This window comes from Podarcis gaigeae (genome assembly GCF_964106915.1).
Source record: "Podarcis gaigeae genome assembly, chromosome: 8".
NCBI lineage: Eukaryota > Metazoa > Chordata > Lepidosauria > Squamata > Lacertidae > Podarcis > Podarcis gaigeae.
Window position 1 is genome coordinate 11,097,686 of NC_139684.1, and position 23,623 is coordinate 11,121,308.

The 23,623-nt window shown below is 51.3% G+C and overlaps 1 protein-coding gene across 10 annotated transcripts; it reads right to left on the minus strand.

Moving 5' to 3' along the window:
- Positions 1 to 2,986: 2,986 nt before the first annotated feature.
- On the minus strand, positions 2,987 to 19,531 carry HP1BP3 (heterochromatin protein 1 binding protein 3). Of its 10 annotated transcripts, none has more exons than XM_083750232.1 (14): positions 19,246 to 19,531; positions 16,940 to 17,176; positions 13,783 to 13,960; positions 13,191 to 13,293; positions 11,168 to 11,321; positions 10,650 to 10,809; positions 9,697 to 9,840; positions 9,044 to 9,124; positions 8,355 to 8,512; positions 7,336 to 7,426; positions 7,032 to 7,191; positions 5,030 to 5,141; positions 4,339 to 4,464; positions 2,987 to 4,201 (listed from the first exon to the last, which is right to left on the minus strand). In XM_083750232.1, exons 3-14 carry the CDS (start codon positions 13,867 to 13,869, stop codon positions 3,898 to 3,900), a joined length of 1,680 nt encoding a protein of 559 aa, XP_083606358.1. In that variant the 5' UTR covers positions 13,870 to 13,960; positions 16,940 to 17,176; positions 19,246 to 19,531; the 3' UTR covers positions 2,987 to 3,897. The 10 variants fall into 10 exon arrangements, with proteins under 10 accessions (XP_083606358.1, XP_083606359.1, XP_083606363.1 ...); XM_083750233.1 differs by having other exon boundaries at positions 16,940 to 17,179; positions 19,246 to 19,410; XM_083750237.1 differs by having other exon boundaries at positions 16,926 to 17,179; positions 19,246 to 19,410.
- Between the last annotated feature and the right edge of the window lie 4,092 nt (positions 19,532 to 23,623).

Here is a 23,623-nt window from a genome sequence, read left to right on the forward strand (position 1 = left end):
GTCCTGTTACAGGGCACCGCACAGAACAGCCCTCCCCGGCCAGCGAGGGGGCGCCCCCAGAATCATTTGCAACAGAAGCAGGGGTGCCAACTTGAATAAAATACTGGGGTGGGTGGGTGTCCAGGTAAACCCCGCTCTGCTGCATAATCGACCACATGACGTGGTGCATGCAACCATTTGAATGGCAAGTCGCATCAACTTTGGGGGTGTCCAAGCCCTTCAAATATTTTATTGTGGAGTGGGGGGGGGGGCAAAGAGATCTCAGCCTTTAGGAGTTGACTTCTATGGATACAAGCATTTCCTCAGAAGGAAAGGGGGTACACTTTTGGGGGTTGTGGACCCTTTTGAGAATCTGATGAAAGCTATGTGGACTGTGGGACGCGGGTGGTGCTGTGGTTTAAACCACAGAGCCTAGGGCCTGCCGAGAGCTCCCATTGCTGGGTCTGTGGATTTAATCTGTGGATGAAAGGGGAACCCCTGGTCTGTATGGAAAGCAGCCCATTTAAACAGCCCAGGGTAGCAGGGCAGAGTAGGACTGTTTGAGCACTTAGGTGGCACTTTAACCAAAGGGCACCTCCATGGTTCCTGCTCCAACATGTGCAGAAAAAGGCATTCCTTGCATGCCTCCATCCCATCCTGAGGAAAGGCTGCACCTGTGGTACATCTGTCTTGCTCAGAGCTCCTGAAGCCCCTTTCCCTGCAGAGCACGCAAAGTAAGTCACAAGAACATAGGAAGATCCCTGCTAGATCTGGCTAATGGCCCATCTAGTCCAGCTTTCTGTTCTCTCAGTGGCGACCCAGATGCCCCAATGGGAACCCCAAAAGCAGGATTTGGGGAACATGTCTTCCCAAATACAGGCTTCCAGGAGCCCGTATTCAGAAGCATTGCTGCCTCCAACTGTGGAGGTGGAACATACAGCCCCATCCTCCCGGAATTATTTCCCTAATCTTTGGAAGCAACCCAAGTTGGTGGCCATCAGTGCGTCTTGTGGGAGCGAGTTCCAGAGTTGTAACTATATGCTGTGTGAAGTAGAACATAAAAGAACAAAAAACTAGGACGGACAAAATAATCACAACCCCCCTCCCAGAAGTGACCTTGAGGCAGAATTTATTTTTGCAGACAAAAGAGGACTGGAAAGAAGCCACTTTCCCGGGAAGAATTAAAGCACCAGATTTGGGCCGAGAACATTGCCAAGGCAGAAGGGACAGATGGTTCTTGAACATGCAAAAAGGGGGGGGGGGGCAGGGCAGAACAGGAGCAGGAAGTGGTTGGAAGTTAACGAAGGAAGGAGCTGGGATAATGTGTGGAGGAACTCTTATTAGTGAAGGTTGCCAAGGTGGCGAGACGATGTCTGGCTGTTGCAGGCTGCCCTGCAAAGATTCTGCGGGGATTTAGGAAGGTACCTCTACCCTTAAAGGCAAGGATGCCTCTTAATACCAATTGCATTGAACTGAATTGAATCACAGGTGGGGAGAGCCCTGCTGTTGAGCTCAGGTCTTACTTGCAAGATTCCCTTTAGGTCATCTGTGAGAACTAGATTGGACTGGATTCAAGGTTTTCCAAACTCCAGCTGTTTCTGGACTACAACTCCCATCATCCCTAGCTAGCAGGAACTGCGGTCAGGGATGATGGGAATTGGTAGTCCAAAAACAGCTGGAAACCCAAGACCTCAGACTTAGGTTTGAAGCTGCAAAGCAAGGACTCTGGAGAAACCAAGATGCACCTGGGAAGATCTTTGCCAGCATATTCCAGATCTTATATAGCAAGGATGTTAGACCTCTGGCCCTCCAGGTGTTGAGGGGATAGAACTTCCATCAGCGCCAGGCAGCATGACCAACGATGATAATGGGAGTTGTAGTCCAACTTGAGGAGCCCTGCCCCCGTTCCAGCAGCCTTTCCTTCTAGTGAGCCCTGGCAGTGCTGTTGCTGGACTCCTTCCTGTTGATGGTACTTTTATGACCTGACTTTGTCTGTGGGATGTGCTTAATCAGCCTTTGGCAGACCATGGATGGCTGCATCAGTGGTTTTGGTAAACCTCTTGTATCTGGACTCAAGCACTGCTGCTAAAACAGATGTTGTGCCATTTAAAGTCTTTTCTCCCTGCCCTGTAGAAGCACATGGGTCTCCACAGCAGGGTGTGTGTCTCTACTGTGTGCTCCTGCACATTTGTGCACCATCCCAAATGCCAAGCGAGAGCCCAGATGGCCGACACTGCCTGCATTTTCACCCTCGACCATGGATCACAGGATCCCCGCTGCCCAGCTCAGTTTTACGTGTTGTGTTCTGGGTACACTAAATGCATTTTATTTATGAAAGGAACCTTCCAAACCTCTGTGAATTAAGGAGTGAGGAGCAGGAGAGCGAGGGTGGAATGTAGCAGACAATAGTGAGATCCTGACGATTTCTTGAAATGAAGGTAGTCCTCTGCAACCTCCAACACTTCCAGCAGCTGCCTGCCTAATCCACCAACATGGCCATCACTCCTGCCCCGGCCATCTCCCCCCAGAAAGAACTGGGCCAGATATGTGGGCATCTGATAAAAGACCTAGGTCAATGCAGAGCATGTGTTTTGCATGCAGAAGGTCCCAGGCATGGCTGGGCAGAGACGCCTGCCTGCAACCTTGGAGACTCACTGCTGCCAGTCAGCAAAAACAACGCTAAGCTAGATGGACCGATGGGTCTGACTCAGCACAAGGCAACTTCCTATGTTCCTAGGGTTCTGTGGAAATGAAGAATTTAATTAAATCCAACTGGGCATCATCAACAACTTTGGGAAACAGTGGCCAAAAGATTCCCAAGCCCTCTGTTGAGGTGGTGCTTCAGGGCACTTCTGAGCTGCAAGCAAGACCCTCTTGGCCCATGACAGAGCTGGGGCTATGCTGGGATGGCTCTGGGGAGCAGGCTTCTCTCTCCCGCATCCCAACCCCCCAGGCCCCAGCCCCACACTTTGTGGGTGTCTGCAAAAGACCACACCCCAGACAGGTGTCAAGAGTCTACTTTTTATTTTAACAAACAGCATGTTCCTTTGCTTAATGGCTCTACTCATTTGCTCTACTTAGATTGTTCTCGGTCATTTTCTTTTCTCTTTTTTTTTCCTTTAAAAAAAGGGGAGGGGGAACAAATGACGAAACCTTGTGTTCATCCCCCCCCCCCCGCTCTTTCTTTACAGAACAAGTTTCAAAAGCTGGATTCAAAAAGAACTTTGTGTAAGCTTGGTTTTCAGGCGACACTGAAACACTGGGGGTGGGGAGCATCTAAGCTAAAAAAATAAACACACACAAGAAAACACAACAAGGTAATGAAGAAGGCGTCTGTGGGGAAGCCCCCTGCCCCCCCATCTGGCACCCAACTCTTCTTCTGAGAAGACTTGCTCACCCCAGGGGGTTCACTGGCCTGCAAGAACCAAGCAAGGCACCCAAAAGGCGGGAGGAGGAGGAGGGAGGAGGAAGAAGAAGTGCCCTGTTCAGAAAGTCTTCCCCGGGGATCCTTTCCACTTTCTAAAAATATAAAAATCTTCTTCTGCAACCTGTTTCAAAAGCCCAAAATTCAAAGGCAAGGTGACCCTGTACAGATTAACCTTCTCCTTATTTTTTATTTTCAAAAAGAACAGTTCTATGTTACTGATTAAAGGTTCTGGAGGGGAAGGGGTCAGGTAGATGGGAGAGGGGGGGAGGCGAGAAGGCACAGAGGGCAGGACCTAGATCTAAGGGGAGACGCTTGGATTATTAAGTGCCACTTTGACTAGCTGGCTTTCACCGCTGCTGAAGGAAGTGGGGGGAGAAGAGAGAGATGTTTGAAAGCATCAGGAGGAAGAGACAAAGGTGGCCTTGCACTTCGCAAGCAAGCGTGTGAGATCCCCACCCCCTTGTGCCCTGCCACTCTAGAGGGAGAAGGGGTTACTTTTTGGCTCTCAGGGACTTGCGCATGGTGGTCTTGCTCTTCTTGGCCGAGGGCTTCAGGTCCTTCCTTGCGCTGGTGGCTGAGGAGGGCTTCTTGGGGGCAGAGAGAGTCTTGAGGGCCGGGCGGGGCGGGGCAGCTGGCTTGGCTTTCTTGGCCTTGGGGGCCTTGACCTTGGGAGGGGGGGCTTTGGCCTTCCCACGGCGGGCCACGGGGGCTTTGCGGGGCTTGGGCTTGGCCTCCCGCCGCTTTGCCAGTGGGGGGGCCCTGTTCCGGGCCTTCGGTGGGGGCCGCTTCTGCATCCTGCCAAGGAAAGGAAAAGCTCTCAGGACGGGACCTGCAAGCCCAGCCCCAGCCTCGTCACAGCAGGCCAGGTGGCCCCGGAGGGCTGCCACGACTGTCAAAACTACTTGGACCCAAAAGCGCCCCCCAACAGATACCTTTTCCTTGGAGGGGGCTCTTCCTCCTCTGACTCCTCCTCTGACTCCTCCTCTTCCTCTGACTCTTCCTCTTCATCCTCCTCTGACTCTTCCTCTTTCTGTTTCTCTGGAAACAGGACACCGGGGCTGCAGGGGGGGGAAGGAAGGAACACCCCCAAGAGGAAATAATCAACTCAGCAGGTGGGAAAGTGGAGCTCAATGGGAGCAAAAGGGGCAGGATCCTCCTCTCTCCCATACCTTTAACCACCCAAGGCTTTAGAACAGGGAGGGGGAACTTTGGCCCACTAGGGGGGGTCCAGTTTTGCCTGCAAAGTCACTTCCCCCAAACCAGGCCCACCTGTCAATCATCTGATGTCAGCTGGTAGCCAGGGAGAAGTGGGAATCAATCCTGCTAAAGGCTGCTTCACCAGGGGGCCGCCACCTATCAGTCACCTGACATCAGATGATTGGCAGTTGGGGGCCTGCGGGGTGGGAGATGAAACGATCTGGACTCGCCAATCAAAAAGGTTCCCACTCCTGCTGTTGGAGAGTCAGCTGGAGGACAGGTGTGTTTGTGAGAATAAGCTTGGCTCGAGTATTTAAAGCATTTCCTCAACTTTTCCCGCTCACCTTGCCCTGTCCCACATTGCACCTTGGAATCTCAGGTGCTTCCTCCTAAGGCAGAGGCTGCCCCCCCCCCCAACGCCGTTACCTGGGATAGTAGGGGAAACATAGCTGGAAGGTGCCACTGAATCCCTTCCCGGAAATCTGCTCCATCCAGCCGTACTTCTCACACTTCTGCAGGGTCCTCTTCAGTAGGTGGACTGTGGGGAGGGAGGGGGATGGCACCATCAGGAGGGGCACCAGCCGCTTGAGCTTAGCACACCCCCAACAAATCCCTTCCCTGCCACAGAATGGCCTTTTTTGCAAGCCCCGTTACTTGGGATTCTGACAAAGAGGCCAATTTTGAGCCGCCTGTGTGCTCAGGGGTTGGGGAGGGGTTCGAGAGTTCAGGCCAAAGCTCCAAGGCAGGACCTCTGAGCATCCCAACCTCTGCTCTTCCCAATAAGCCGATTCCTCCCCCCCCCCACGGCATGGCTGCCAGAGCAACTGGAAAGCTTGCCTTCATCTCCCTAGCAACAGTTTATGCTAAATGCCTCCCCACTCCACCCCTGCTCCTCCCTCCTTTTTTTTTTTAAGGTGAACTTTGGCATGAACTTGCACCCAGCACCTTCTCCAAAGGGAACAAAAACCCCAAAGGAACAAAAATCAGATTCCAAACTGCCTCTCTCTAAGCCCTTTCAAAACAAGGTCAAAATTGGGCCCCAAAGCCTTTGTCTGTCTGTCTGTCTCTCTGTCTGCTCCCCTATATTTGCAATGAGTATTCTGAGCCAAGTGGAGGGGCTTTTGCTTCAACCACTGCCCCCGCCCCCAAGATGCCTGAGGCAGGGCGGAAAAAGCACTCTGGCTTTGTGTTGAAGGAGGAAATAATCCAGGCACAGGCTGTGAGATATAAGCAGCAGCCCACGGACTTCTCCTTGTGGCGGACAGAACAGGCTGCCTTGAAAGGGCAGCTAGAAGGGAGCCCATGTGGAGAACTGGGGGGTGGCAGCTTCCATTAAGCCCTGTGCCCTTTCCAAGGCTCAGTGTCTTTTCAAGAGCAGACGCTCCTCTCCTGGAACAAAAATATGCACATGCGCGCGCACACACATGCGCATGCGTACACACACACACACAGCCTGCACACGCTTTCTCCCAGCAGGTCTCCTGCAAACCTCAACACTGGGCTATTTTAAAACCCAAGATCTGAGAGGGGGAACCTGGGCTGTAAAGGCAATCAATGGAAGAAGGGAGTGAGGGAGGATCGTGCAGGCATTTCATTTGCCTAGGCTCTGCTCCTGCAACGTAACCCCTGTCCTGGTTGCTCTTGGAAGACCCCACCCTAAACCCACTTAACCTCCAAGTAAATCTCCAGAAACCAGGGGCCCTCCGTAATCCAAGCACCACCAACCTTCCCTACACCTGACAACAGGTGGCGATGGCTGGTTGCCACTCTCATCTTTTCCTGTTTCTATAGATCTGGGCGCCCCAGAGAGATAAGAGGAAATACACTGGAGGGGGTTGGACTAGATAACCCTCAGGTTGCCTTCCAACTCTACGAGTCTGCGATCTACGCATTAGCCCCAAAGTTAGAGGCTTGTATGTGCGCACAAACCAATGAAATGTGTCAGTCTCCTTCCCACCCCTGCCGTACCCCACGGCTGGGCCCTGCTGGTATTCACTTTGGCCAGTGCAGGGCCCTCCCAGATGACAGGGGGATTCTTTAGCTGCAATTCTTGCATTGCAGGGGGCTGGAGCAGATTATCCTTGGGGGGTCCCTTCCAACTCTACAATGTTACACTTCTATGACTTTGCCTGCTTGCCTCTGTGGAACTAGCTCTCTCCCCCAGTGGTGGTGTAGTGGTCAAGAGCGGTGGACTCGTAATCTGGTGAACCGGGTTCGATTCCCCGCTCCTTCACCTGCAGCTGCTGGGTGACCTTGGGCCAGTCACACTTCTCTGAAGTCTCTCAGCCTCACTCACCTCACAGAGTGTTTGTTGTGGGGGAGGAAGGGAAAGGAGACTGTTAGCCGCTTTGAGACTCCGTCGGGTAGTGATAAAGCGGGATATCAAATCCAAACTCTTCTTCTCTCCCCCCCCTCTGTGCCTCCTTACCTTGGAAGCTGGAGTTTGACCCTGGGTGATTCTCCAGAACATATTTCTTCAGAGCAGTGGTGGAGCAGGTCTTGGGCTCATTCATGGCCGCAATGGCGGAGAGGATGGCATCTTCCATCAGGCTCCCACCCAGAAGGGGCTTCTCCCCAGATTTCTTCAGCTGAAACAGACAGTCGTTATGGTAAACCCCAGCCCAAACCAGACGCAGCCCCCTAATCTGCTTGCTCTTGGCAGGCCAGTGGAGGAGGGGAGCCAGACTGAGTCAAGTTAAAGGGAGCTGGGCTGCTCTCCCTCCCCAACACACCTGGAAAGTTCCAGAAGCTCCTTTGCCTGTGATCTGCTCCAACTGGCCCTTCTCCACTGCTCTCTGCAGAGCATTCTTCAGCAACTGAGGTCTGTGGGAGGGAAGAAAATGAGCTTTAAGGCCATAATGGGCAGAGAGAGCGGCAAAGACCACACAGTCCCTATCTCCCAGCAGCAAGGAGATCCTGCTGAAAAGAGGGAGGATGGCTGAAACAGCCTCCCAGGAGGAAGAGTGATGCTTCTTTCCTGGGCCCGAGGCTGACGCAAAGCCCTTCTGGGTGGTCCTTCCTTGAAGTGAAGGAGATTCTGCTCCCTCACGGGATGCAGAATGGCTTGTTCTGTCCACAGGCTGTGAACTGGAGCACAAAACCCTCGCACAGACTACCAGCCAAGTAGCTACACCCTCCTTTCCCCCCCTTGTTTTAAAAATCCAAGTATACTTCAAAACATTTGGAATAAACCTAGAAGAGTTTAAGGGTTCCTTTTTTTGCGGAGAGGAGGATCACAGGAGCAGTGGGGCGAAACTAATTTTGAGCAGGAGCGAAAGCTGCCTTCTACCAAGCCTGGTTGTTTGCCCACTGAGCTCAGAATTGAGCTTTCTTTACAGCTCAGTGGTGGAGCACCCGGCTTTCGTGCTGGGAGCCCCAGGTTTAGTCGCCACTGAGCTGTAAAGAAAGCCATTTCCTCTGCTCTGGCTACAATGGCGGGACACTCTGAACACCCCATAGGTACATGTCTCAGGTGAGAACATCAGTTCGTACCCAAAGTTAGTCCTACTTGAGTAGATGCAACTGATGGACAGGGCTCAGTTCCTCTCATTGAAATGGGTCCACTTCTGTGAACATGGTACCACCCGTGTTCCCAACAGGGAATAATCCTTTGCTGCCAGTGCCAAGTCGGAAGTTGTTGAAGAGTCGTGCCCAGCCACCTGCTGTCACAGAGGGCAGAGCCTAAAGCAAGAAGTCCCGGCTGCTTGGCCGGCCAGTGCCTCCTTCCTGCCTTCCCCCTTTCCAGCCCTACCTGATGTCCACCTTCAGCTTCGGGTAATACTGGGAGACATATTTCTTGATCAAGCTGTAGGATGCCTCCTTCGGCTCGCAGAGGCGTGTAAAGGCCAGCGGGAGGATGTCTTCCAGCTTCACCTGCTGCTCTGGGCCTGACGCCGAAGAAGAGCTCCGCTGCGGAGGAGGAGAGATCGGAAGCAAAGCAAGTATTCATTTATTCTACTGCATTCCTAGCCCCGTTTTCTACATGTTGTTTACAAAGCAATTGTCTGTGCTAATCATCACGCCCACATCACATGCTTAAAGCACATCCCACTCCCCAGCAAAGAATCCCAGCAACTGTAGTTTACCCCCACACAGCTACATTTCCCACAACCCTTAAACTACAGTTCCCATAATTCATTGGCGGAAAGTCATGTGCTTTAAATGTATGTGGCAAATGTGGCTTTTATCTCAAAGATTATGTATGTTTACTGTAATCCTTTGCCATCAACAGACATGGAAATAGGTCTGCCAATAGTTCTTCAAGCGCTTCCACCACTGTGGAACGTGTGCCTTCTTCAGAGCTCTTGAAGGGATACAAGACCTGATTCAGACAAGACCCCTTGTTAGTTCCTTCAGAGAATGGAGGATTTCAACTGTGCACACCAATTACGAGTTTTGCTACCTCAACTCCTAAACCTCCCCCAGGCCCCTCAGCATTACCTTCCGGTCCCTGGATTTGGGGGCCGTTTTCCCTGAGTTCGGGGCCACCACAAAGCTCCCAGAGGCTCCTTTTCCTTTCACCTGGCATGGAGAAAGAGGGGTCCAGTTCAGGCACCAGGCAAACTTTCCTTAGGAGGAAAGGCTGGGAAAGCTTCCCTATGCCATGCTGGCAGATGCTTTCCTCAGGCCTACTGTAAATTGGTTTTAGTGGTACATTTAACACCTTTGTTCCCTGCCCGTGAATTCTCCTTGGGACCGAGTGTTGGACAAAACAAATGCATTTTCTTCTCTTAGCTTCTAAGATGCTACTTGAAACCACATCAGGGCACTGTTTCTCTAGTAATCTATCCAACATTTTTGTAGTCTCTTTGTCTAAGTTAACTGTGCCCCTAAAAGCTCAGCCATTTTGTTTCTCTCTCCCAACTCGTTCTGACAAGGTGTCTGCCATTTCTCTCTCTTTAGCTCTGCTCATCCTGTAAGTAAATAGTTTTTGCCAAGACAAAGCTGCTCCTGCATGAATAAAGCCTTTGAACTCTGGAAAATGTAAGTGATTGTTTCAGTCTTAACACACCCAATCTGCAAGCTCTCCTAATGCTGGGCAGGCTAGAGAGAAATAAGCAAGCAAAAGAACCCTTGACCCACACCCAACTCACCTGCCGAATGACCCCTCGCTCTAGCTCCCTCTTGAGGGCCTGCTTGAGGAGGTAGCCCCTCCTCTCCAGCTCCAGTGAAGGGTACTTATGGATGATGTACTTCCGGATGGCCACAACTGATGCCCCGCCTTTCTGATAGCATGCCTGGAAGGAGAAGAGGCACCTGTGACTAGGCTTACCCTATGCCAGTTGCTGGGGAAAATCACACCGAGGTGTCTGCTGGGTATAGTGAGAACAGGAAGATGGCCTGATCTGGCTGTATCTTTCTTGCACAGTTTCAAGACGGGGTGCTTCATAACCCTACCTGGAGCGACTAGGAGGTCAATACCATCTAGCTCAGGGTTACCAGATGGACTAGCAGGGGCTTTTCACTCGCAGGATTCTCCCAGGACAACTAGCAAAGCCCAGGCTGCTCATGACTTGAGCCATTCTCCCTTTCTGACTCAAATCAGGGTGCTCTCATAGCCATACGCTGCCTTCCTAAAGTGTGTGCATTCCCCCCACCTCCACATGAAATGTGATGGTGGCAGATTTCTGACAGCATCCCAAACAAACCCCTCTATAAAGATACTTTAAGCCTGGAGGACTTCCTATAGGAAAGTGGGAGGTCCAACTGGCAGGTGTCAAGGGCGTCTCCTGGCCCAAAGGCTGAACACTGACCACAGCAGAGCTGTGCCCTTTGAGCTGGGAGGCAGGGGCGTTTGCACTGGTGCTGACGGAGAGAGCAATTATTATCAATGATTTATTAATCGCCTTCTAAACAATCCATTTCAAGGCGACCTATGCAGTAAAAACACAGAAACAGCAAATATGTTTAAACCAGCGGTGCAACTGGCACTCTATTCCTGGGGAGTGAAAGGTGACAAAAAACACCACATACCTGGGGGCGGGGAAGAGGCACAAAGAGAAAGGAAGAGCAGCAAAGCCACAAGAAGCCCACCCTTTGTGCTCACCTTGATTGCCTCAATCAAAATGGCATCCATCTTGGGGCGAGAAGAAGCTGCCATATGCGTCTGCTTCTGTGCTCTGGCTAGCTGGCTGGCAGAGAGGGTGGCCCAGGCAGGGATGGTCTTCTTGACTTTCTTCTTCTCCTCCTTGACTTGATCCTTCTCCCTTTACACACACAAAGGGAGAGACTCAAAACTTATGCAGGAATCCCAGAAGCCCAAATACATTTTCTGCAGCTCAGGGGAGCTCTGAGTTCACAGAAAAGCAGAGAGCTGGAATCAGGAGAACTGGGCAACTGAATGTTGGACATGGCCTTATACAAAGCCACTTCCACTTAGCCCAGGACTGCACCCCCCAAATTGTCAGGGAAGGATGGCAGCTCAGAGGTTGAGCACCTGCTTGGCATGCAGAAGGCCCCAGGTCAATCCCTGGCTGCATCTCCAGGTAGGCTTGGCAGAGACATTGGCATAGCCTTTGCCCGCGGGTATGGACTGCCCCCCACTTCAGTGCCCCCACCCCTTACTCCTTTTTGGCTTCCTCGGCAGGCTTGGCCTCTCCTTCCTTTTCCTCCACTTCGGGCTCCTTGGGTGGCTCTGCCTCATTGGGTGGGGCTGGTGGAGTTTCATTCTCTTGCTCCTCTACAGTCGAAGCGGATTCCTCTGAGCTGACATCAGGATCTGAGAGGGAAGAGGAAGAAGAGGGCCATGTGCAAGTTACATGCAAAGGACAAAACACACCCACTGCAGTTGGGCCAACAGGCCCTGCCTAAGGAATGCCACAATGGGACCTTGGCCCCTTCTGCTATGTCTCCTGGCTGAAGTGACTGCTCACAAGCAGGCAGGATGGCAAAAGCAATCAGCTGGTAGCCAGAGGCAGACCGGGGGGGGGGGGTTTGCCCACTGGTGGGCTATTGGGAACCATAGGTAGTGACGGAGTTGCCTTTTTGGTACCTTTCAGCCTCCTTCACTTATAAGCTGGTGAGTTGGAGGGCAGCCACTGGCTCAATCGGCAACTGAGGCTCAGTTTCCATCCGCAATACTCTGCAGGGTGAGTGTGGTGATGAGGGCAGGCTATAGTTCAGGGGCTGAGCCCGTGCTTTGCCTGTACAAGGTGGTCTTCTTGGTGGTACGACCACGGGGGAATAGCCAGTTGGCAGTGAGCCCAGTTGCTGGGGACGGTTCTCACCCCTTGTGGAACGCTCTTCCTGGTGACATATGCCCGTTTGTGCCAATACTGATTTCCAGGAGGAAATCTAAAAACATCCCTTGGCCTTGGATGGCTGAAAGGTAATGTTTCAGGCAACTCTGAACTCACTGGTTGGGGGAACACTTTTCAAAACTGTTTTTATTGAAGTTGAAATACTTTATTGTCACTTGTACAACTTATATACAGTGATATTACATGAGCACCCCCCACTCACCTCTCTTAGTATCTCTATTTTTCTGTTTTAGAACACTTCTCCAAACAAAAACCAAAAAAAGGGAAAGGAAAAAAAGAACTACTTTTAATTTAATAAAATTCATACACCTCTTGATTGTAAAAACAAGGAACCCAAACCAGTTTACAAAAAATATTGTTCCTATTTTTTATTATTAGGAAGGGTGGGATGCAAACTGAAATAATAATAAATGCTATTAAAAATAACATAATGCATCAAACTTTCCAAACTCCCACCTGATTATCTGTGTGTCTCGTACATACACATACAATTTCAGTAGATCCTCAAGGGTCAACTTATATATTTTTTATATATATATATATATACATATATATATATATATATATATATATAATAAAATTTATACCCCGCCCATCCGGCTGGGGTATAGAAACCAAAAATTCCATAGAAACCAAAAATACAGTAAAATATCACACGTTAAAAACTTCCCTGAACAGGGCTGCCTTAAGATGTCTTCTGAATGTCAGGTAGTTGTTTATCGCTTTGACATCTGCTGGGTGTTCCACAGGGTGGGCGCCACTACCGAGAAGGCCCTCTGCCTGGTTCCCTGTAGCTTTGCTTCTCGCAATGAGGGAACCGCCAGAAGGCCCTTGGCGCTGGACCTCAGCGTCGGGCAGAATGATGGGGGTGGAGACACTCCTTCAGGTATACTGGACCGAGGCCGTTTAGGGCTTTAAAGGTCAGCACCAACACTTTGAATTGTGCTCGGAAACGTACCGGAGCCAATGTAGGTCTTTCAAGACCAGCGGCCGCCCCCAGTCACCAGTCTAGCTGCCGCATTCTGGATTAGTTGTAGTTTCCGAGTCACCTTCAAAGGTAGCCCCACGTAGAGTGCATTGCAGTAGTCCAAGCGGGAGATAACCACAGCATGCACCACTCTGGCGAGACAGTCCGTAGGCAGATAGGGTCTTAGCCTACGTACCAGATGGAGCTGGTAAACAGCTGCCCTGGACACAGATTTGACCTGTGCCTCCATGGACAGCTGTGAGTCCAAAATGACTCCCAGGCTGCATGCGAATCAGCCCTACCACCACCACCACTTGACCACAGACCAAGGAGGACAACAGGTGGGAGTGGGAGTCTTTACCTGGCTTGGCCTCCTCCCCTTCAGCAGGTTTGCTTTTGGGAGGAGTTTCCCGAGCAGAAGAATTCACGGCCCGGCGGATGGGCATGGTGGCGTCTTCAGCCGTCTGGAAGGGAAACAGTGGCAAGAGCGTCAGGAGGAGAGTCCAGGAGGTGCGGAGTGGGCTGGGGCAGGGGGAAGGCTTCAGAGGGGACTAGGGACACCCAGAAGGAAGCCACCATCACCCCACCATGTGTTCCACCTAAGACGGAGGCAACCGCGCCCAGGCTCCTTAGGAGGCAGCTGGCTCCAACTTCCTGTTTCCATCAGAACTTGTGAGCATCACAGGATGTATATACATTTTAATACGTATACAGTATATTGCTTCTGTTCAGAACGAGAAGAGCAAAGGGACCCAGCAAGGGAGGTCTCAGGGGAAGCAGGGGAAGGGATCCTTGCTTTGGGATGGGGTGGGGAGGGGAGGGCAGGGGAAAGGGAAGGGGGGTGTTGGAGGCAGCCCCAACCAAGATTCCTAGAAGCAGCAGGGGAAGGCAGAGTAGAGTAGCCCTCGCAGGGGGCAGTCCAAGGGCGAGCGTGGGGAAGGGTCGGCCCCTACCTCACTCAACTTGTCCGGGGGGGCTCCCGTTAACAGTGGAAGCGCCTTACGGTGTGCGGGATCAGCTTCGGACAGATCAGTCGCCATTTTAAATTAATGTATAACCCCAACGTGAGGGTAACACTTTGGAGCCCCAGGTTTTAACCTCAAGGGGAGAGGACTTCCTAACACAGACAACCTGAAGTGCAGAAAAGATTTGGTGTGAAGGTTAACAACGAAACAAAAACAAAGGCAACTTCATCTACATCCCTATCGCGCTACTGAGCAGTCAAAGCAAAAGAAAACAACAAATTAAGCAGTTGCAGAGGAGGAGGCCAGGAAGCCCACTTTGATGGTGGTCCAACAGAGAAGCCGGAAGCTCCCGTCAGAAAACCCTGCAGGTGGGAAAGGGGTTTTCCTTGCACAGATTGAGGGAGGGGTGAGGGAATGCCCTCCTCCTCCGAGGCCCCTTGCCCAGCACCCAACAGACCAAGGATGGAAGTGGAGGCCCCAGGGTAGGCAACCCAAGCAGAATGAAAGCAGCTGGCATGTTGTGGGTGGAAACGTCCCCCTCCAGGCCCAAAATCTTATTCTACATGTGGGACGTTTAAAGACAACCCCACAGCTTTCGTCAGCAGAGGCCTGAAGAGCCCAGCCAACCAGCTTCCACCCATTTTTACCGCAAAGCAGCTCATCGCCCTCACCTTCACCAGCTTATTTTTAAATGTCACAAACTTCCAGGCAGCAGAGGGCTACCTTTAAAAACAATCCCACCAGCCACCCCCCTCTAACAAACAAGGAGTTGCAGCAACAGACCCACACAGCTCCATGGCGGGGACAGCAGGGGAGGAATGAATTTGGAGTTTCAGCCCCCAATCCTGTTTCTTGAAGCAGATGAAATGTGACACTCAGGGGAAAAGAACTTCTCAGCCCCGCTGCACTGTAATAGAGCTGAAAGTGGGTGTGTGGAATCCTCATTTTTCAGAATTACAACTTTTTTGAGAGGAAATAATTAAACTGCCTGGAGCACAAATCAGTCTTATCCCCTCCCCCCTAAGCTATTTGAGGTGTGGGAAGGATGTGGGTCGGACGAGGGCAAGACCTGCAAGGCTGCAACTTTAATTAAAAAAAACCCCACCAAGTTAAAATGCAGGAAATGAAAAACAGCATGGGGAGGTTCTAGGCCCACCGCAGGGCAAATTCCCTACATTCCTTCTGGCCTCAGGCCCCACCAACAAGAAAGATTTTACGTCCTCTCTAGAGGGAGGGGAAGGAGCCTTGATGGAGAGACTGGGAATACAGGGGCAGAGGGGGGGAAGGCAAATGCAGGAAGACCACCCTAGATTCATCTCCCAAAGGGAACAATGCCCTGCAATCTTTCTGAATGTTTACTTGTGCCAGAAGAGACTGGAGAGAGAGACCGAGAGATCTGGGTGACACTGGGACACCTCTGCCTCTTTGAGCTCAGGCATGGTAGGGCATAGGTCCCCTTGGCTGGCACAGTCCTGTGTATGGATTTGCAAAACATACCTTCTTCCCCTCCTCCAAAAGACCCAGGGGAAAAAACTTATTTTTTATTTTAAAAAACAACCCAGATAGCCTCAGACAGCCAACATGTGTGCGTTATTCCTGGCATGAAGTGTAGTAACCCCTCCACCCAGGCTAGCAACTGCCACCTCCTCCTTCTTTGCCTACAAAACACTCTTCTTCAGGCTGAGATTCCGAAGCATGTAACCTGTACATTTCAAACCTTTGCTTAAGCAAATGCAAGTCCCCCCTCACCCATTTTACTTTTCTAAAGAATACTGAAAGTGAGCATGATGTTCAGGAGAAGGTTTCATACATTTCTGTGGGACCAAAGGAACTCCTTAGGCTTTGATTTTGCTGGTGCTTGAATGGACTTTTTTTTTAAAAAAAGAGCTGCCCCTCCAGAGAGCCGTCGTGTTTGAATCTTGCAAAGCTTTGTCTGTCTCTGCACAAGGCTGGTTTCAAAGCGTGGAAGCTACTAACAGGGTTTCCCCCTAGGCAGTGGCGTAGCGTGGGGGGTGCAGGGGGGGGCTGGCCGCACCAGGCGCAACATCTGGGAGTTAGGGTTAGGGGGCACAAATCCACGGATTAGGGGGCGCAAATTACTTGCCTTGCCCTGGGTGCTAACAACCCATGCTATGCCACTGCCCCAAGGAGATTAAAAGTGCTGTTGTACCAGACCGCCTAAGCACAGAATGAAAGGATTTTCTTCTACCTTTTTTAATCTTGTCAAGCTGTAGTAGATGCTAACAACAGTGTGGTATGGTGGTCAGAGTGTTGGTTTAGGATCAGGGAGGTCCAGGTGCAAATCTAACCCTCAGCCACAAAGCGCCCTGGGCAAACAAGGGACAGTTACCTAACTCTCTCTTAGCCTCACCTACCTCACAGGTAGCAAGACCCTCAGGCCATGGAAAGGATCGGTTTGTCCCCGTATGTGCTAGAGGTCTCACAGAGCTCTGGGTGCAAACGAGCACCTTTTCTGTGTGGAAGGTCTTACTGCAGGTGCATTTCAAACCACATGCATTTTTCTAGGCAAAAGCGGGAATCATACAAAAGACTCCAAAGGCCCAGATTTAGCTAGAAGCTTTTACATCACAAGTAATATAGGGGATTTATGACGCCAACATTTCAAACTAAAACTAGGTGGCAAAGCTACAATTGTTCCGGGAGACTTTCAGCACCTACACAATACTCTGATCGTGTATCCCAGTCCTCCAGATGTATTGGTCTACAACTCCCATCATCCCCAGCATCATACAGCTGTGCTGGCGGGGGGGGGCGATGGAAGCTGCAGATCAAAACACCTGTAGGGCACCAGAGGTTGGGGAAAGCTGATGGAATCATTATTTTGCACTTATAAATCACCTGCTGTACAAGGCAATTTGCTGTTGCAGCCCTTATAGCTGTGCCCCCCCCCCCAGTTGTAGATTAGGGGGTGCAATAAGGCTGAGAGACTTGCCTTAAGGCCACCTAAGCAGCTCATGGCAGAGGCAGGATTTGCACTGGGGCATCCAAGTTGGCAGTTCAGCCACTGAGATGCTACACTCTGCCACTTTTCAAAAGAAGTTAAAAGCATTTCCAGGAACAATGTCAGTGCCTAAATCAACACGACTCTATACTTTCCTGATGAAACACACCTACAGGAACACACCTTCCTGTGGCCCAAGCTAACTTCAGTTGGAAATTCTGTGCTGGATTAAAATAGTCCACATGGACAGCATTCCTCCTCTTCCTCCTTGTGACAGGCCTCCTGGTATCTCTGACACTGCTTGCAGGGTGGGGGAGGGATGCCTCTGTGTGCGTCTTTCCTGCTGAATCCAAAACGAAGCGGCTGGTCGAGATGAAAGAATTTTGCACTGGAACCTTAAGGAATCATCGCTTGTGGATTCTGCTATAGGCAAGACAGAGATCAGAGACCACAATGGAATTGCCACAATAATTATATATTGAGCCAGGCCTCTGGGTAGATCTAGCTCAGTGTTGTCTACACAGACTGGCAGCAATGGCTCTCCAGGTTCAGGCAGCGTCACTAAAGATGCTGTCAGGGACTGAACATGGATATTCTGCTTTCAAAACAGATGCTCTTCTACTGTGCTACGACACTTCCCTAATGAAGATCCAAGCACAGCAGTCTAGATTTTAGCTTTTCTACCAGAAACTTGGCGGGGGGTATGTGTGTTAGAAGTAGCTCTTGCCTGCTTCAGCCATTTAGCCCCAAAAGCAGGTGGTGGTAGGCTGGAGGAGGAAGGAGCTACAGAACCACACCTAGAATGTGATTCTGGAGTTGCTACCTCCACCTGATAAAAGTTTTCAAGATTCTTCTGTGTCTTGCCCATCATCCTTGTAGTTTCCTCTTCACCACCCTCAGATCTACTGCTCCTTTATGTAACTCCCATCATTCCTCCATTGTTGCCCCTTATGCCCAGAGCACCTTACCAAACACCTGCACACCATCACCTCTGCTCTATTTCATCCTGCAAAGCCTTCCTCAACACCCACCTCCTGGCATGACCCTCAGCTCTCACCCCTCCCTGAAAGTACACCAGAGCAATGCGCTGTGTGGAGGCCCTTCAGATGTTGTTGGACTCCAACACCTATCAGCAATGATCAGGGATCCTGGGCCCACCAACCTCTGAAACCCCTGACTTGCCCCGGATCCACATTATTGGACCAAACAAAGCACAGCTGCCCTTCCTCTATTTATTGCTGCATCCCCTTTTCCTTGTGTCTCTCCTGTTCAGCATTATGCCTTCCTCAGATGCCCAGCAGCCCCAGCAGCGTACAAATATCCTGGCTGGGGCTGATGGAAGTTGTAGTCAAAAAGCTTTGGAGAACACCAGGTTCCCCCTGGATTTAATAATAGATTACATTCACACAGAAGTTGCCAATGTGGTGCCCTCCAGATCTCACTGGGGTCCCCAATTCCCATCATTTAGCATGGCCAATGGTCAGGGTCAATGCTGGGAGTTGTAGTCCAGGGCACCACATCGGCTGCCAGTGGAGGCTAGTCCACTAAAGGAAAAGGAGCACTGTCCTGTGCCAGTCCCCACCTTCCTCCTTACTTACATCCAGCTCCGTGGAATGGCTATGCCTATCAGTTTTCCCTCCTCCTCGTCGTCTCAGTGTTGCCCTTGTGGAACTCAACAGGGGGATGAATGGGTACAAAACTAGAATTTAGTTACCTCTGTAATTGGCTCTGGCACCGCCTACTGCTGGGGCTCCCCCTCCTTTCCTCCCAGCAGCCTGGAAAGCCACTGCTGTTGGCTCCCTTGGAATGAAAAGCATTTCAAACTAGGGGGACCCAGCTCATTTTTGTAAAGTGTGATATAAGCACTGGGGAGGATGCATACGCAGCACGCACATCGAAAAGCTCACCCTGCTCAAAGGCTCCTGGGAGCTGCAGTTTGCTAAGGATGCTGGGGATTATTGTAGCTCCGTGTGGGCAAGCAAACTTTGGGCGTGGGGAACGTGCATCAGCTGCCACCTAAGGCAGGTAAGCAAGGAGGAGAGAGGCTGGACGAGTCCGTCTTCTGCGCCAGCCGGCCAGCCTGTCAGTTAGCCAGCCATGGAAAAGGACCTCTGCGGGTAGGTGTGTGTGTCGCTTTCTGCCTCTCGTTTCTCTCTGCGCAGCAGCAGCGAAGAGGAGGATGCGCAGGGGCTGCTTCGTAGGTCCAGTCCGGGGGCCGCTGCCAAGGTGTGCCATGAGCCCCGAGCTCCTCCCCTCCGGGCCAGAGGGGCTGGCACAGCAGCCGCGGCCACCGCCATCCAGGCCCCACGGAATGAGCCTTCCAGGGAACCGGGGCCGCCCCGCCCCCCTGCCCGGCGCGCGGCACCGAGACCAGCGCAGGCCTCCCGAGGCCAAAAGCGTCACACGGATACAAAAAAAAGCGTTATGCAAATAGGAGCGCGGGCCCAACGCGTGACCTTTGACCCCGCCCCCATCTCCCCGTCACTCACCGGCTTCAGGGCCTCCTCCTCTCCCCTCACACCCCTCTCTCTTTCGGCGCGCGAGGCACAAAGCGGCGGCGGCGGCCCCTTCAGCGACGGTAGCAAGAAGCGGCGGCGACGACAGCGGCGGAACCGGAGGGGACGCTGGGGGTTCGGCGGTGGGCAGGAAGAGGCGGGGCTTACCGGGCCGGAGCAACCAATAGCCGGCGGGGAGCGCCTTTCGAACGCGCAGCGGCGGCCAACCGGCGCCTCCGAGACGCGCGTGCGCCGCGCCGCCACTCCCGTTTGTGTTTTCTTTCCCCCTCCCTTTCCTTTCCGAATAAACAAAAACGCAGCCCGGCTTTGAACAAGGGGGAAGGGCGCATGCGCGCTTTTGATGCTGGGAGGAGGGGGAAGGGGCGGAAGCGAGCTTCTTTTGGCGGGAAAAAGTGTGACCCCCCCCCCCAAATCAGGCGACTGCGCTCTGTCTCGCGGCCAGCCACGCCCCCACTTCTGAGAAAGCCTCGTTCACATGGGAATTTTGTACATGCTCAGGAGACGGCGACTCTCACTTACCTCCAGCGCTCGCTGTTCCAAGGGGAAAGAATCCCCGGCAACCAGGGATTCCTTCGTGAGGGGCAGCAATCTTGACATGCTCAGAAGCTCACCCGGTCTGGTGGTTTAAAAATGAGCTGGTTTATGCATAGGACTCGCACCAGAGAAGAAGGCACGAGGCCCAAAGGCGAGTGGAATCTGCTGGCTCTCTGCACATGCCCAGGAGATAACCAGGAGCCCATCGAAAGCAGGCGCTCTAATTTATATGGACATGGCTTCTGTAAAGACAGGTTCATCTTTGCTTGACACTTAAAAAGAGATAAGACCTGTTGTAGCGAAGCAGGGAGAAAGAAAGAAAAAAATGGTTCTGTGGCTGAAGACAAGCTCCTTAGAAGTTCCAAAGAGACACCTGCCACATGAAATGGAAAAAAATCCAAGGATTTTATAGAGCAGGCTTAACGGTAGTTCCTAAGGGACGCGAGTGGCGTTGTGGGTTAAACCACAGAGCCTAGGACTTGCCGAAGGTCTGCGGTTCGAATCCCTGTGACGGGGTGAGCTCCTGTTGCTCAGTCCCTGCTCCTGCCCACCTAGCAGTTCGAAAGCACATCAAAGTGCAAGTAGATAAATAGGTCCAGCGGGAAGGTAAACGGTGTTTCCGCGTGCTGCTCTGGTTCACCAGAAGCGGCTTAGTCATGCTGGCCACATGACCCGGAAGCTGTACGCCGGCTCCCTCGGCCAATAAAGCGAGATGAGCGCTGCAACCCCAGAGTCGGTCATGACTGGACCAAATGGTCAGGGGTCCTTTTACCTTTAACGGTAGTTCCCAGTGCTTGCAGGAACCAAGCAATGGGAGCTCACCCCGTCACAGGGATTCGAACCGCCGACCTTCTGATCAGCAAGTCCTAGGCTCTGTGATTTAACCCACAGCACCACCCGTGTCCCATTGTGGTTCCTTAAAGGTAAAGGTAAAGGTACCCCTGCCCGTACGGGCCAGTCTTGACAGACTCTGGGGTTGTGCGCCCATCTCACTCAAGAGGCCAGGGGCCAGCGCTGTCCGTAGACACTTCCGGGTCACGTGGCCAGCGTGACATCGCTGCTCTGGCGAGCCAGAGCTGCACACGGAAACGCCGTTTACCTTCCCGCCGGTAAGCGGTCCCTATTTATCTACTTGCACCCGGAGGTGCTTTCGAACTGCTAGGTTGGCAGGCGCTGGGACCGAGCAGCGGGAGCGCACCCCGCCACAGGGATTCGAACCGCCGACCTTTCAATCGGCAAGTCCTAGGCGCTGAGGCTTTAACCCACAGCGCCACCTGCGTCCCCTTTGTGGTTCCTTAGTTGTAAGTAAAAAGCAAGTCCATTCATTACCAACTCATATTCACCCCCCTGTAACAACCGCCCTGCAAAGTAGGCCACTGTCTTCACTGTCGTAGCCAGACAGATAATGTGGTCTCTGCTCCTCCCTCTGCTTAGGAATGGCATGCAGGAGAACAAGCAGGACTCCGGGTCTTGGGTCCTGTGACACGTTATGCAAAGGAATGTCCCTCCTCACAAATACGTGTGTGACCATATGCAGAGTTTTTCATGAAAAATGAGACGCCTCTTGTTCCTGCAAACCAGTTAAGTCACAGCCAGGCTCCTATGGTGGAGTAAGCAAACAGTGCATGAAAGGCTGTATTTTGACATCCTCAAATGACAGCAGGCACTAAATACAGTGGTACCTCTGGTTACATACTTAATTCGCTCCGGAGGTCCATTCTTAACCTGAAACTGTTCTTAACCTGAAGCACCACTAACTAATGGGGCCTCCCGCTGCCGCCGTGCGATTTCTGTTCTCATCCTGAAGCAAAGTTCTTAACCCGAGGTACTATTTCGGGGTTAAGGGAGTCTGTAACCTGAAGCGTCTGTAACCCGAGGTACCACTGTATATAAAATGGCAACCTTTTCTTTTTGGATGAATTCAAAGCCCTGCCAAGTCTCTGCACCCTATTTCCTGGCCGCTGGACCAACCAAATGTAGAGACCCCATGAACAAGGCAGAAAGGCAGCTAACCTCCCTTTTTGAGCGAGGCCATCTAGATGCCTCCAATACCCCACATGAACAGGGCAGGAGTATACTCAAGCCAAGCTGGAACTAAGGTATACTGCACCTGAAAGTGGAGGTTCCATCTCTTGCTCACAGCTGCTGGTGGAACCATCTCAATACCACAGGTACTACCTTACTGGGATAGTATCTTGTTTCTATTATCGGACAGCTGGTTGTAATGCAGGAAACCTTGAATTAGGACGTTTTGGAAGGCTGGGATAGGGAGATGAGGTAGCCTCTCCAAACGCCTACCTACCAGCACCTTGCAAGCTATTCTCCAACATTTAATATATAATTCGTTTTAACATTTCTAACCTCCTGCACTGAAAGATGCAAGATGGGGTTTCATCAATCTGAAAAAAGAGCCACTTCCACATATATATTATTTGGCAGAATTAAGGAGTAAAACCACTCCATGGGCAGCAGAATCCCATCTTAATCTGCTGACTGACTGAGCCATGGCCATTAAAAGCAAACCCTCCCATATGCAAAGGAGGCAATTTTTACTGATGTTCTCTCCTTTAGCTGCTATAAGTGTTTCCCAGGTTTTATTGTAGATTTCTATGATTGTTAACAGAGAGGAAGGGCAAAATATACGTTCTGATAAGTCTATTCCACCATCCTGTTCTATTAGGGGCCAACCAGAGGCCCCAAAAGAGAAGCCTCCATGCAGGACCTGGGTGCAAAAGCCAGCACTCTCCTCACTCCCCTCACCTGTGCTCGCTCATGACTTGGATTCAAAGCCATAGTGACCACTGACTTAATTAAAATAATCATCTGCTAAAGCCTTCCAAGTTAGTGGCCATCACTACATCTAGTGGCAGTAAGTTCCATAGTTGAAAGATTCATGGCAGACGAAAAGAAATAATTAAACAGTCAGCTCCACTGGATGGCTCTTTTTTGGTTCTACTATTATGAGGGAGGAAAAACTCCTCTCTCCATCCAATGCATACTTTTATACCCCTCTATAATTTCCCTCTTACAATTTTTCTACACTTAAAAAAAGCCCAAAATGTTGCAGCTTTCCCTCACACAGGAATTGCTCCAACCCCTGGATCTTCTCCAACACTACAATGGCCTTGGGTTCTTCCTAGTCCTACTAAAGAGTTGACCAGTGAAGTTTATGGGCTTGGCCTATTTAGGGTCATTCATTTCAGTGAGTTTGCTCTGAGCTGGACTTAAGCTGGATCCAACCTCTTTTATAAAGAAACAAATCGGCATTAACAAGGCTTCCCCCACCCAACACTACCACTTTCCAACTTCTGCTCAAGATGGCACATGCCATTTTCACCATTCAAGTGGGTGATCTTGGGCCAGTTGTTCACTCTCAGCCTAACCCACCTCACAGGGCTGCTGTGAGGATAAAATAAGAGAGGAGAACTATGTACACCACGTGGAGGAAAGGTGAGATAAAAATGAAATCAATCACTCTCTGGCCAAAGGCAGCAAATGATAAGCCCAGAAATTTGGCAAAAGCTTAGTGCACTTTGGGCCAGACCCATTGTAAAGAGGGGGCTGTATCCAATGCTATTCCTCTCTTGAGCAGGCCCATTTATTCCAGCCAGTCTGCTCTAATCTACTTGGAAACCATCTATGACTTTTGTTAGCCAAACAGGAATTGCCAATTTCCCCTCTACTCCCAGAGTGCTTTAATTTTGCTGAAAACTGCAAAAGCTGTGGGGAATCTGCCTCAACCCACCATGCTTTCATGCAGAAATGCCACATGCCTGCTTCATTAGAAAGGTGGAAGGAACTGGAAGATGAAGTGCAG